Source organism: Anopheles coluzzii, chromosome 3, assembly GCF_943734685.1.
Source record: "Anopheles coluzzii chromosome 3, AcolN3, whole genome shotgun sequence".
In the NCBI taxonomy this organism is placed as follows: domain Eukaryota; kingdom Metazoa; phylum Arthropoda; class Insecta; order Diptera; family Culicidae; genus Anopheles; species Anopheles coluzzii.
Genome location: NC_064671.1, coordinates 94,501,658 through 94,514,887, shown reverse-complemented (window position 1 = coordinate 94,514,887; position 13,230 = coordinate 94,501,658). Strand labels below are relative to the sequence as shown.

The window sequence follows — 13,230 nt, the reverse complement described above, 5'->3', positions numbered from 1 at the left end:
GAAATCTACCATATTGCGCACCCCACTATCCTCTAGTTTGCTCACTTGGAAGTCCCCATGCGTCCGGGTGTGTGTGTGTGTGTGTGGATAGTGTGCTAATTAATTGCCCCCCGGAACGGTTGGATTAATTAAAAAACAAACAACCATGCGTCTCCATTGCGGACACCGACCACCGCGACCACCTTGGCCAGTCCCGTGCGGTCGAATTCGATGAAATTAAGTGCGAACAATAGGATTGTTTATTGTTTTAGTCCAAGTTGAGCGATGGCCAGCAGCAAAGTGGCGCAGAGGTCTGTGTGCACCTGGTTTTTACCCGGGTTTGTTTTTCTTTTTTGAAGAATTGGCTGGTTTCCATCTTGCCAGAACCGTGTCAGAATCGTTCATGGCTACAGTGGTTTCGCTTCCACGAGACAAAAGGAAACGACCACACCAGTGTGCTTCAGCAAGCGTTATGATCCATCAAGTGCCGACCCGCTGAGGATGGTCGTTTGGGTGTTGGTCCGCAAACCGGTACAATGTTTGGAGGAAATTTGAGAGAAAACAATTATTTAAACAACGCACACCACCCCGAGCGGCACACGACAAGCGTACCGGGCAGCCGAATCCATTCCGCGAAAAGATTAATAATTATGAGCGTTATTTTTGGTCCATTGTTGAATGTTGAGAAAGCTTTGCTTTGCTTTGTTTTTCATTTTCTCTCCGTTTCGGTACACTTTTAAATGATTGCCTCGCCCATCCCCTCGGGTAACCACGGAGAATGGATGAATGTACCAATCTACCATAAAATCGTTCCCAATGTGTTGTTGTGAGATGAAACGTTTCAACATACAATCAAACGCCCGGCTAGCTTCCGCTGCCCTAGCTCCGCTCTCCACACGGCTCGGGGAACCATCTGGAGTGCCGAGAAGAGCAGCTCGACCAAACCCCTGGTGGGATGTTGCAAAAAAAAAGCCGGGAAGCACACAACGCAACGGCAACACAACAGTATACATACAAAACGCGCGCACCCGGATGGTACGGAGAGCACATCCGGAGCGGTACACGAGAAATGACATGTCCAAGCTATTCATAACATGCTAATTTATTTTGATAAACATTAGTACGTACGAGCTGTTGGAGAACGTTTAGGAATTTGGCCACGGACAGTAGACGCAGAGGGAAGGAGATAGACAGAGAGAGAGAAAGGGAGAGGACGAGCGCGAGCGCGTGGGCCAACGAAGGATTCCAAAATGTTCGCGCTGCCCCTATACCGGCTACCGGCATGTGCTTCTTCCTTCTCGTTGGTGACAAATGTTCAACAGGTGGACCGACCGAGCGGTCGGTGGATCGTTTTCCTAAACTCTTCTCCTTACCACTTCTTTTTCTTCTTAATTCCCTCATCTAATCGCCCATGTAACCGGACATTCGCATCCGCCAACTTTGGGAAAATGCTAAATTAGCGCACGCTACTAATTCCATGAATTAATAGACTCGGACGTCGGACGAAGTGCTGGAGATTAGTTTAAAATGGTGTGTTTGGAGATGCAGCCAAAGTGTCGTTTAGCAAAGACCCAGTGTGTGTGTGTGTGTGTGTAATACCGCGATGGGGCCATTAGGCGTTATGTTGTTTTATGATTGCTCGCCGTTCACGGACGGCGTGCCGGCGTGGCAATTAGTTTCGATTCGTCGAATTACAAGCGAAAGAAATCGAAAGACGGTGCTGAATCTTTTACGCAGGCGATGGTTTACTGCCACACTGAAACTCGAGCTGTATACAACGTTGCTTTAAGAGACCGCTAAGCAACAGAAGTGCACACAAACTGACTTGAGAGGTTTGGAAGCTTTACGCTCGGGTGCACTGCAACACTGCAATTTTCCTCCCAGCCTTCCCGCTCAAGTGATTAAGAAACTTTGCCACACTGTGATCATCATAAAGCTATCTGAGAGCAAAAATGTTGATAGTTTTCCCAGCCCTTGCTACAGCGAACTACCGCGCGGAGCGGCACATCAGAAGCACAAGTTCGGCATTGCATTGTAATCGGCATTGCTACGTTGTGCTTTGACACACACACACTGCTGCTAGTTTACTTCTACTTGACTTTTACAGTTTGAAGTTGTTTTTTTTTTTCTCAAGATCCGACTATGCACGTACGATGCTTGTACAGCACTCCAACCGTGCAAGTTTTACACCCAACCTCTTCCCTCTTTACCACCACTACCAGAGGGAAATGCGAAAAATGATGTTAATTTTCCAACTGATTTGTTTTGTCTGCTTTTGTCGTTCTGTTTTCCAGGGCACCAGAAAAGTGTACGCTCAGCCTACAGACTTCCACTTTCCCGCTTTGGAGTACTTGGCTCGAATACGACAGCAAAATTCTCGTCACGATTGTGCACCAGTTTCCTATACGCTGCTGCTGCTGCTGCTTCTGCCACTGCGAACGAAGCGGAAGTCACAGCAGAAGAATGAGAACTCCGATCATGTCACTCGACGCAAGCTCGACACTGCGATAAAGTGTGTAAGTTTTATTAAACCTTCCCGGCATACATTTCCACGCCATTCCACGCCATGTCCCATTCCCGCGTGCTGTTGTTGTGGAAACAGGAGTAAGGATGAAGAAATTGTCCCCGGTTTGCTTCCTTGCGCTGCGAAGCTCATGTTGGCTCACTTTACTTACTGTTAAACTTTTGCCATCAGAAGGGTGAATAATAAGCATCACATGTTTTTGCAATGGACTGACGTACCGGCAAAAGTCACATGATAGTGTAATGAAGAAATGAAATAAATGTGCTCCAAAGCGTAACCAATTTAAGAGCGTATATGAAGATTTTTGCTTCCATTGGATGGAAAAGCTTACTTTTCATGTTTGCTTCATAAAATGGTATTTGCGTCATGATTGCTCATACGTTCTCACAGTATAATAATTATCACCCGACATAGAATAAATCGGATACGTATTTCAATGCCATTACCATTGATGTAGAGGAATTCGGAAGGTTAGGTTCTCATCGCACCCAAATCTCCTGTCAGACGGGGGTAAAGCCAGCGCTCGCAGGTGATGAGAGCCGCTTCCTGCCGTTGACAGCGGACTGGCTCACATCTGTGTCATGAATAATATTCTTATTAAAAAGGTCGCAAACATTTGAACTGTAAATTTACGGTCGGCAGCACCCTATGCCAGCCGGTTCAATGCTTTCGACATAATCGGCCCATCTTTCGCCTTGGCAAAGCATGTTTCATATACGTATTTTTGCAACTCCCTCCGGAACACACACACACACACAGGCGTAACGACACCGGTAGTATGGAGAGCACAAATTTTAACCGCACCATTTAACCACAAAATGGTGTCACTTTTATGGTGAAGAAAGCAGTCAACAGAAGGTATACACCGGCTGTCATAAACGGAAACGGACATGTACACACATATTACTCATTTTGTGTGAGATACCGCTACCTGGAACCTGCACTTTTCTCGTTTGTTTCCGTTTGTCCCCCGTTGAATGTAAAACCCACTACGCGCAAACTTCTGCAGCCATGCTGCTGCTGCTGATGATGATGATGATGATGATGATGATGTTCGATAGCTCGAACGCATAAAAGTGATCCCATCAACCCGAAACGAACACGATCCGGACGCCGCATGAAATGAATACAATACTAATTTTGATTAAATTGCATTTTCCACGAAATTACCACGCTTCATGTTTCCCAGGCAGCGATTTCGGGGAAAAGCACGGGGACATATGTTCCACTCGCCCTCTCTCGCACTCTCTCGCCCCATCTCTCTCCCCATCACTCTCGCTCTCTTGCTCTCTCGCGCTCTTTCACTGTCATTCATTTTTCGTCGCTCTTTTCAAGGACAATCAATTTTTAAGTTTTGCGAGCAGAAAGGGAATGCAATCACTCGTGTCGAAAACAGCAACGCCCTCATTGGCAGGAAAAATGAAACGGCGAAGCGACGTATCCGTCTGTTGGGCCAACAAACAACAGACAGACAAAAACGAGCGGCTTGAAAACTGCTGATGAAAATCATTTAAAGTTTCTCTTTGTTCCGCCTCAGCTTTTGCGCCAATTATTTTGTCCACGCACTTCGATTTACTTGCGCACGCTTTTATTTGCCTTTCTCGACTGTGCAATTGTGCATTTTTCATCTTTCTTTCTTTTTTTTTGCATTGCAAAAAACGTTTATCGCTTCACCGATAGTAGTACAATGTAGTGTTCTGGCTTCCGTGAGCATGTACCCTCTCCCGCAGGGGCCGTGCGAGCACGTGGCAATCATTTTCATATCCTCGCACAATGCACCCCCGGTGGGACGCTATTTGTGTTTAATTAAAAACGAGCTTCAAAGCGCTCGATGAAATTGAGTTTCTGACCCGTGGGATGCAAGGCGAACTCCAGCCGATAATCGACTGCAGCTGATGAGCGCTTTAGTGCCACGTGTTACGGACAGAGGCGTGTGTGTATGCGAGAAATGGGTGCAGTTCCGCTTACAAAAGATTCCGATGATCCAATGCACTCGCCCACATGAACAATTTTATCCCAAATGCAGCTACAGTAAAATTGGGGCTGGTATAGAAAAAAAAAAACATTGCGTAGGACGCAGAATACAGTAATTCATTTTTCATTCTACACATGCCACGTCAAACTTCAATCCCTCTTCCGGATGCACATAACGGAACTACTCCGCTTAAACGAACCGATTGATCGCGGTCTACCAGCGGAAACGCGTTAAAAGTGTCACGTGGAGTCATGTGTCCCCTATACCCGGGCCAGTCCCACAAAAGCCGATAAACCATCGTACATGATGTAATTAAAACGTCTAACGGGGGGTGAGACCAGTACCTATAGAAACACACGCACCGATCACCGTACATTGTAGTCACACCAGGTACGGCTGCAAAAAAAACACACACACACAAACAACCCTACCACGAGGGATGGCAAAGGTCACTGGAAAATCGATGAATGGACTGATCCGGTAAAGCTGATCGGGAAAGTAAATTGCCACCGGTCAGCACCTGCAAAGGGCAATGCCGGACGAGAAAGAAATGACGAGAATGTCCCGTGGGTGTTTGTAATGCGTGGAGTTTTCCCCCTTTCTATTACTCTGAATTCTATACTTCCTGGAAAAAATGCAGTACCGCAGCCGATCACCGTCAATACCTTTTCTACAAAGTGTCGGCAGTGCGCTTCCGACAGGTGTCGACGTTTGACACCGACTTTGCCTCCGTTGCAGCGGCACCCCGGTGCCCGCTCGGTTCTAATTCTGTTTCCTTCAATTAATCTGCTGCACTCGAGAGCACTCTCGTGCTGGCTCTGCGCACGACCTCGAAGGGGTTCACACTTTTCCTCTAACCATTCACGGGAAGCGGTGTACAAACTTCATTCATAAAAATAAAAGCAGTCTCAATGCTTTCGCTATTTGCAAAACCCCCGGACTTCATTCATTAAGATGAGGGGGAGTCGCGAGCCACCGCACTTGCGGGAAGGGGACGGAACGCGATTCTGATCACCACGGCGTACGGCGCTCTGGCGCGTAGTATCAAAACGCTGGCAGAAACCACGACCAGCAACGCATACGCTGCGCGTTTGCGTAACACCGCAACGCACCGGGACACATGTGACACGAATGCGCGTATAAATACGCACCGCAACGAGTGGATCTAAATTCCACCAACCCATTACGAACACTTCTCTGCCTGGGGAGTGGAGAATCGTTGATGGAAAGAGATCGAGCGAGATGTGTGAGGCAGAAGCAAGCCGCAGCAGCTTCACTTTCCACCGTGCGAGGTGATGATGAAAATAATTTTCCCCTTATGCACTACAGCTGAAAGGGTAAAAAGAAATCTGCCCGATTTCATCCCCGTCTTCTGCACAGCGCAACAACGGTGACAGTGTCAGCAAGCCGGCCGGATGTGAGGATTTATAATTAGATGCCATAATTTTAATACCACACCATAGGCCCGGGTGCATGTGAGGTGCACAGGGCGGGCAGGGCAGAGCAAATCTTGCAATTGGCCCTCGGCAGGAAGTGCTAGAATCAGGAAGTGTTTTCCCACTGCACGCAACACACTACCAAGGTGGGTGGCTTGAAATTGTTTGGCCTTGCATGGAACAAGGAGATCATTAAAAATTAACGCTTAAATAATTTGCATTGTAGAAAAGGCGAGCGCCTTACAATTCAATTACAGCATACCATAATGCCATACAATGTTGTAATGGGAAGCACGGCGAAGCACGGCCGGAGACCGTCGTTCGGCCGAAAGCTGTTCACATATTCAGTCGAAACAATCAGTCCAAGCCATAGTCATTAACATGCAATATTTCAAGACATCGGAGGCAAAAGGAGCGTTCCGCGAGTGTGTTTGCAATAAGCAATCCGAAAGGGAATCCGCAAGCTATATTAACAAATCTGCGAACCATCTGCACCCTCTCTTGTCGATTGTTATTTGATTCCATGTGCCGGATCGGAAAATTCCTTCCCCATCACGTAACCGCACTGGCTGAATGGCTGACTGTTGCCATGAAAAATGATCTCACGCATAAGCGCACAGGGAGGATAGAGGGGAGAGATGGAAAATGGCACGCTTTTCGCATATTCTCACATTCTTCCTAGTTCCTTGGGGTTCCCTAGATAAATAAAATGCAAAAGAAAAGAACAGAATAGACAGAATATTAGAATTACAGAACAGAATATTACTTTTTCCCCTCCTAGCCTCACGCAACTGTAACGTTTTTTTAACCTAGACGTTCGGGTGTTTCATTTCCCGAACCAACAACCGGCAATGATGAAACAGACGCGAATTCTGCCGAATCATATGTAAAAAACATCCCGCACTCATTTTTGGCACAAATCTCTGACAAATAAATCTCAGCATAAATAAAAAGACCGAAAAACACCACAGTGAGTAAAGTGGGGGAGGGGGGGGGGAACTCGCAGAAGGGGGCCAAAAGAGAACTGCCATTCTCCTTCCTCCATCCGCCTACCGATGTGGTTGATAAATTAAATGGAATAATTTTTCAAATTCAACCATGCTGTTCCCATCACCCCCGTGGTTTCAGCCAAGCACGCCGAATCATTTCGAAGATGATCGACGATTTTGGCCGGTTCTTTTTATTTTTTTTTTATTTGCGAGCTGCGGGAAAAATACAGTCCAACCGATCCAAAGGCCCGGGCAAAGACGAAAACATGAAAACAGTCAAAACCCGTCCAAATCCAAAACCCAAATTCGCCGAAATCCGCCGTCTGTGGTTGGAAGGGAGGATAGGTTAGAATCATCCAGCTCCAGTCACTTTCTCTTCCCACCCCAAAGCCTGCTAGCTAGGGACGGGACGGACGAATGGCGCAAAAGTAACACCATCAACACACAATTTCATCGTACGGCCGCCGCGCACTAACCGCGAGAAGGCAGCGCGGCACCACAATGTGTGAAAAATGATAAATTACTTCACTCGCTGTTCTCGCCGTTTGCACCGGCCTTCAGCCCCAATTCCACGACCCGCCACGGTAAGATCCAAGAAAGCACTGAACAAAATTGGAAGTCACTGCGTGTTTTTGGGGTGAAATCGAAAGTGATAGCGATACTTCTTCATCTTGCTCAGTTGCCTTGAGCCGGTGTTTTTCTTTTTCTTTTTTTGACTCTGCCAAACGGGAATCCTTTCTGCTCAATTGCAAACGAAATTGCGTTTTTAAGGCCCTTCACCTTCTAAGTGGGAGCGACTGTTTAGCGTTGGACATTTATTTGCTCGTTTTTTTTTACGAAACCAATCCAAATACTTGTCATAATAAATTTATTGTTTTTCGGTATCAAATTCGAAGCTTACCTTCCGCTACTGCTGGGACTTAGACAGTATAAAGCCAGTGCCCGGGACTTCGTTACACAGCTCTCGTAAAATCCGTTCACTCGGGCAAATACAGAACAGAAAACACACATAAAATGCACCGACGCCGCCGCCACCGCTGCCGCTTCATCGAGCGGCTGTGTGCGGTTGATTGATCTTTCGGCGGAAATCAAAGACACACTGTTCGCTAGAAACGAAGGTTTATTGGTCAAGGTATTTCGGCTATTCGGCTCACCCAGTATCCATGGCATTGTGGGCCTACTGTGACGGACGGGCGGTCGGCTGCGTTCAATTCCTCCGCATGATGGGATCGACTATATTTGACAGCTCGGAATTAGTTTGTGATTGATAGAAAAAGGAACGATACCATGGAGAGGAGGATTTCACTGATCCCGATACCGGGGGTGACTTGATGGGAAAATTCGCTGCAGAGTTCTGCTTACCTTTCGTTAAACTACAATTAGGCAACCGACCAAACGATGATGGTTTGCAATGCTGAAACGCATTCAGAGTTCTATTGCTTCTTCCACAGCTCCCCGATGACCGCTCAAATGGATATAAATGGATTGAAGCTCAAAACCGAATCGTGTTCGAACCGATCAAATCAAAGCCTGGTCCGAAAATTCAAATTCTCCTTTTCGTACTTGTTGATCTGCCCGCCACGGCCACTCTTGAGGCAGCCATTTTCTCACAGCGTTTGCCTAAAATTAAAACACAGTGTAAACACTCTTTTTCATGGCAACACATAAAACAGAACCGGGTACGGTTGTGTGCTCCCTCTGGGCGATGGAGGACCCTCCGAAGGTAACGCACAAGCGGCGTGACGATGGACGTCTATAATCGGTGTCTTTCCTTTCGCTGGTTCTCACCTTTCATCGCGTTCCATTACTCACCAGCAACGTCACACCGAGCACAGATTCCCCCACCAAATGGAAGTGATCCCCACTGCTCACTGGGTGGGGTGGGTTGGTCGAATACCGAATGACTTCATTTATCTCACATAACACCACAGCAATCATCATCAAATTCAATAATCGCTTACACATTCCCTTCGGCCGGGCTGTGGGAAGGCTGGGCAGGAAATAGATCAGCTCCTTCCGTCCGTTCTCCCCAAAGTCGGGGCTAGAGATTAGACGTAGCCCTGCGCAAGGAACGACGCCTTCCGAACCCAACCTTTTTTGGCCATTTGGGTGTCATTCAACGAACCATTACGTGTGCCGCTTTAGGGCCTTCCCCTTACACGAGCGCCGCATATCCAAAGGCAGGCTGAAGTACATTAAATATACATAAAACCATCAGCACAGGTTGAGATCTAGCTTTTATGGCTTTTCTGCCAACCAGGGTACGTCTTGTCATGCTCCCTGCTTCATACATCCCATGGCACGATCCATCATTTTGAGGTGGTGTAAATTAAAATCTTTCCAATATGTTAAACTACAAAGAACCATTCTGGAATGGTTTGATGTTTAGTTAGTGCAAGGGAAGGAAATTGTTTAAAGTGCTCCATGTACAATGTATAATGCTACATCTGGGTGTCTCCCAAAATGGCACCAACTCTCGATTATTGCAACCATTCATCATTCAACCGAACAACTACGATATCCCCACTCACGAGAATGTAACCTGTTTAGTAGCTGTCCCGCCCGTGCTGTAAAAAGCGGTCGTAAATTATCTCGAACCATTCCCAGTAGCGTTAAGATGCATTTTTCTATGCACGCTTCTTCGGGAGTCTTCGTGCACCTAAACTAATTTCCAACTTTCTCCATTTTCCCATCTCTTTCAGACTCCCGATACCCAAACCGCCCGTGGTTTATGTGCGCCCGTTAGACATAACAATAACATTTAAAGGAATCCTATGCTGTTGTGGGTGTACCGATGGTCGTAAATGTAAAAGTAACAGCCCATCCCGCGAGACGACTGCTGACTGCTCTAGACGCGAGCAGTCCCCTAGAGATGACGCGCTCTATCACCCGCAAACCCTACTGGCTGACTAGCTGCGGGGTTGACCACATTCCTTCAAGATTCCACAGAGTGACAGTTTTATAGGAATTTCTCGCATTCTGCTCCTCTCTTTGCAGGATCGGCCCCCGAACATAGACCGGACTGTATTGAAGGGTTTAAACATGGCACACGCAATGAAGTCCACAAGCAGGCAAACGATCTACACCATGCTGCAAATGTAAAAACAAGGCGTGATCGACGGCACGTGGAAGGAGTAAATTAATGGCCTTGTGGGGATGACACGTCAATGAGCCACAACTGAGCGAACGCCCAACGGAATGCAAACACAGTTAGAGCTGCTTACAAAGTACTGATTTGATTAGTTGTAATCACCACATCCGTCTTTCGACCGATTTGTCTTTTCCTGCTTACTGCCGGTAGCATTCGATATCCTTCGACAGCAATCAGAAAAAGACGCCTCGGTTGGGAAGCATCCGGCAACGATCCGAAACGAAAGGAAAGAAAGCGCACAATATTTTAGCGTAACACATACTTTTATTCAGTAGTGCAAGAGAGCCTCAAACAGGGACAAGTACATCTAATCTTTGCCGCTCGGAGATTCGTCAAACTCCGGGTACATCTCCGCCAGCAGAATATCAAACAGGCAATACATTAGATGTTTGTTCAGCACCGGCGACTGCAGCACATCGGCCAGATTGCCCAGCCCTCCCCGCAGGTCCTCCAGTCGCTTTCGTGCCTCTTGCTGCCGTTTCAGCAGCATGGCCGGTGTGGGTTCCGGTTGCTTCCGCAGAAATACGTGCTCCCGTAGCAGATTGATGAGAAACGCTAGACGGCTTTCTTTCAGGCCAGCCCGAATCAGCTTCGCCGTGAGGGAGTTGATCAGCGTGTCGACGGATTTGCGCGAAACGCAACAAAACGCCAGCGCCAGCCGCACGATTAGGAAGGGCGCATTAAGTACCTTCACCACTGTGGAGAATTGCAATACAAATATAATCTTAAAGCTTATGTTCTGTTGAGAAATGCACCCAACTGTGTACGTACGAATGTAAACGAAACATTGCGACGGTCCGCGGACACTGTGCGACAGCAGTGTTGTAGTGTGAGTATTTTTTGATGCCTTCTTCAGCTCGAACAGATCCCCAAACACAACGCTCTGGCCAGGGATTTTGGTTTTCTTCTTAACCGGTTCCTTCTCCTGCACAACATCCTCTCCAATGTCGGGACTGGAATAAGTAATGCGATGTTATTTCATTTTGCGCCCCAAAACCCATCAAACCGCCTTACCTTTGCTCAATGGAATGCATAAAAGTGCTCATAAAAACATCCAAGCTTTGGCCTTTCTCCTTGCGCAGCTTCTGTGTGACGGAGTTGTAAATGTTGTTGCTTGGATGGACATCATTCAGTGCGTCCCATACCGTGGGCGACTCGGTGGCTTCTATCGGTGCACCATCAACGGCTCCCCGGATAACTTCCTTGAATTTGGTGCTTAGTTTCGTTCCACTGCCACTCGTGCCATCGCTTCCCCTACAAAACACACAAACCGCTTGTAAAGCGCTCTAACGTTCAATTTCTCCTACATGTACCTTTTATCGTGTGGTTCCCTTATTTCACGACCTCCGTAAACGAGGCTGAAATATTCCGACGTTTTGCTAAACTGTTTGAACCACTTTTCCTCCAGCTTCAGCCGTACTCGCTCGTGTGCTTCCGTCAGCGTACCGACTGGCGTGGTTTCTTCACCATCAAACTGACTGTCGACTGCCTTTACCATCGATTGGTACTTTTGAAGCAGTTTCTCCGATTGCTGGTGCAACGAGGATAGCTTCGTAGGGTCGGTAGTGATGTGAGGATCTTCCAATTCTTTATTCAAGTTATCTGTAATGAAAAATAAACGAATTGTTTAACAAAATGTGTTTCCAGACTGACTATTCACATATCACCTGTTCGTTCGATTTGCCTTACCTACATCCAGATAAAATTGCAACAATTCAACAGAACCTTCCTTGATGAGAAACTGCATAAAGTAGTACAGTTTGTCCTTATCTTCCCAAAGAATTTCCTGCGGAACCGTTACATCTCGCGGCACACCACATTCTAGCTTTCGCAAACTGCGACCAACGAAATCATCCAAAATTTTTACCTTCTCGCAATGCGGTACTTTCGCCGCATCGCCCACCTTACGAGTGCCATCTTTCGCACGCTTATCTGTGGCAATTATGATAAGCAGATTGATCAGATTCGGATCCGCGATAACGTCCATGATGGGTAACAGCACCCAGAATGTCAACAGTTCCTTGATAAGGTTGAAGAAAATCTTGCAGCTCGTATTTTCTGCGGTGAAAAGCCTCGGAATCAGCACCTTCGCTACGCCCCGCAGATAGTTGATCTCGGCTCCACGGTTCAGTACCGCCGGATGGATGGGATACTCGTCGATAACGAACGTTTTTGCCAGCTTGTCCATGGGAACGCGGTCTACGAGCAACATTTTTGCAATGATTTCGTAGTGTATGAATACGGTCGGCAGCAAGCGGTTCATTATCACTCCCGGTGCATCTATTTCCTTGGCACGCAGCACCAAACGGCAGAGCGCATCGCGCAGGGTGGACTTCAAATGGTACAGAAACTCTTCGTCTGGCGTTACCTGATTGTACCAGCTCCGGATGAAGCTGTCCAGTATGTGTGTGAAGAATCTATCTATTGCGTCGTCTAGCGGTTGCTCGATGTAAAAGCCTGCCGACGGTTTCGGCACCAGCACGTTCCGGTTATGCCGTGGGCATCGATCGTTGCCGCAGACATCGCATTCGTGACGATTGGATGCATCCTGGAATCAAGGTAACGGTAAGATTAGCGGACCAATTATTTCGCACAGCCATCAAGAGCGACCTACATAATCCTTGAATCCGATGAAATCCTTTGCTCGTTGGATGTATCGTCCGAAGGTTTCCTTGTGATTAAGTACAAACACTGCCGCCGCACAGCCGTGGATGAAGAACAGCAGAATCGTCAGACCGATGATGTAGCTATAGACAGTAGGAAGTTTAGAAGATACGGAAGCTACCAGACCAGAGCCCCGTTTCTTACCTCACATAAAGCGTACAGACGAGGGCAACAGTTAACACGGCTGCAGCAATAACACGAGCAATATCATCTTGATAAAATTTTAACAACACCTCTTTCACATGGTAAAACAGCATGCTCGATGCGCGGGATAGACCAATCGTTTGATGAACCCACTCTTATCAGCAGCTCGAGCGTGCACGAGACGAAATTTACAGCTGTACACACCTACAGATAAATGATTTCTATGCAAAAAATATGCTACTGCCTGACCCTTTTGACATTTCCAGTCAGCTGTTCAGCGTCCCTTCTCGACAGCATTGTTTGTAAACACCACTCAAGTACGCAGCCAGTTCGGAGCGCAGGCGGCAGCATCAAACACCGCATCAATC

General features: G+C 47.2%; 2 protein-coding genes across 3 annotated transcripts in view; one reads left to right on the top strand and one right to left on the bottom strand.

Annotated features, from left to right (window-relative positions):
• The window catches only part of LOC120957542 (uncharacterized), a 35,525-nt gene extending 25,318 nt beyond the window's left edge, over positions 1-10,207 (top strand). The window contains exons 3-4 of one of the 2 annotated variants that reach the window (XM_040379796.2): positions 2,274-2,495; positions 9,606-10,207. In XM_040379796.2, the coding sequence (XP_040235730.2) occupies positions 2,274-2,495; positions 9,606-9,668 (285 nt within the window). In that variant the 3' untranslated portion in view covers positions 9,669-10,207. Of the gene's footprint in view, positions 1-2,273; positions 2,776-9,605 lie in introns of those variants that run through there. The other variant, XM_049608724.1, reaches the window with a different exon arrangement.
• Positions 10,208-10,346: 139 nt separating this feature from the next.
• LOC120957540 (sorting nexin-14-like) lies at positions 10,347-13,120 on the bottom strand. Its single transcript, XM_040379794.2, has 7 exons — positions 12,863-13,120; positions 12,669-12,801; positions 11,744-12,602; positions 11,368-11,656; positions 11,069-11,308; positions 10,826-11,007; positions 10,347-10,750 (listed from the first exon to the last, which is right to left on the bottom strand). Exons 1-7 carry the CDS (start codon positions 12,973-12,975, stop codon positions 10,362-10,364), a joined length of 2,205 nt encoding a protein of 734 aa, XP_040235728.2. The 5' UTR covers positions 12,976-13,120; the 3' UTR covers positions 10,347-10,361.
• Between the last annotated feature and the right edge of the window lie 110 nt (positions 13,121-13,230).

Coding starts and splice junctions, on each gene's coding strand:
- LOC120957540 (XM_040379794.2), bottom strand. CDS start 12,975: ATGCTGTTTTACCATGTGAAAGAGGTGTTGTTAAAATTTTATCAAGAT. Junction 12,603..12,668: donor TCATCGGATTCAAGGATTAT/GTAGGTCGCTCT, acceptor CCTTGATTCCAG/GATGCATCCAATCGTCACGA. Junction 11,657..11,743: donor GCAATTTTATCTGGATGTAG/GTAAGGCAAATC, acceptor TTTTCATTACAG/ATAACTTGAATAAAGAATTG.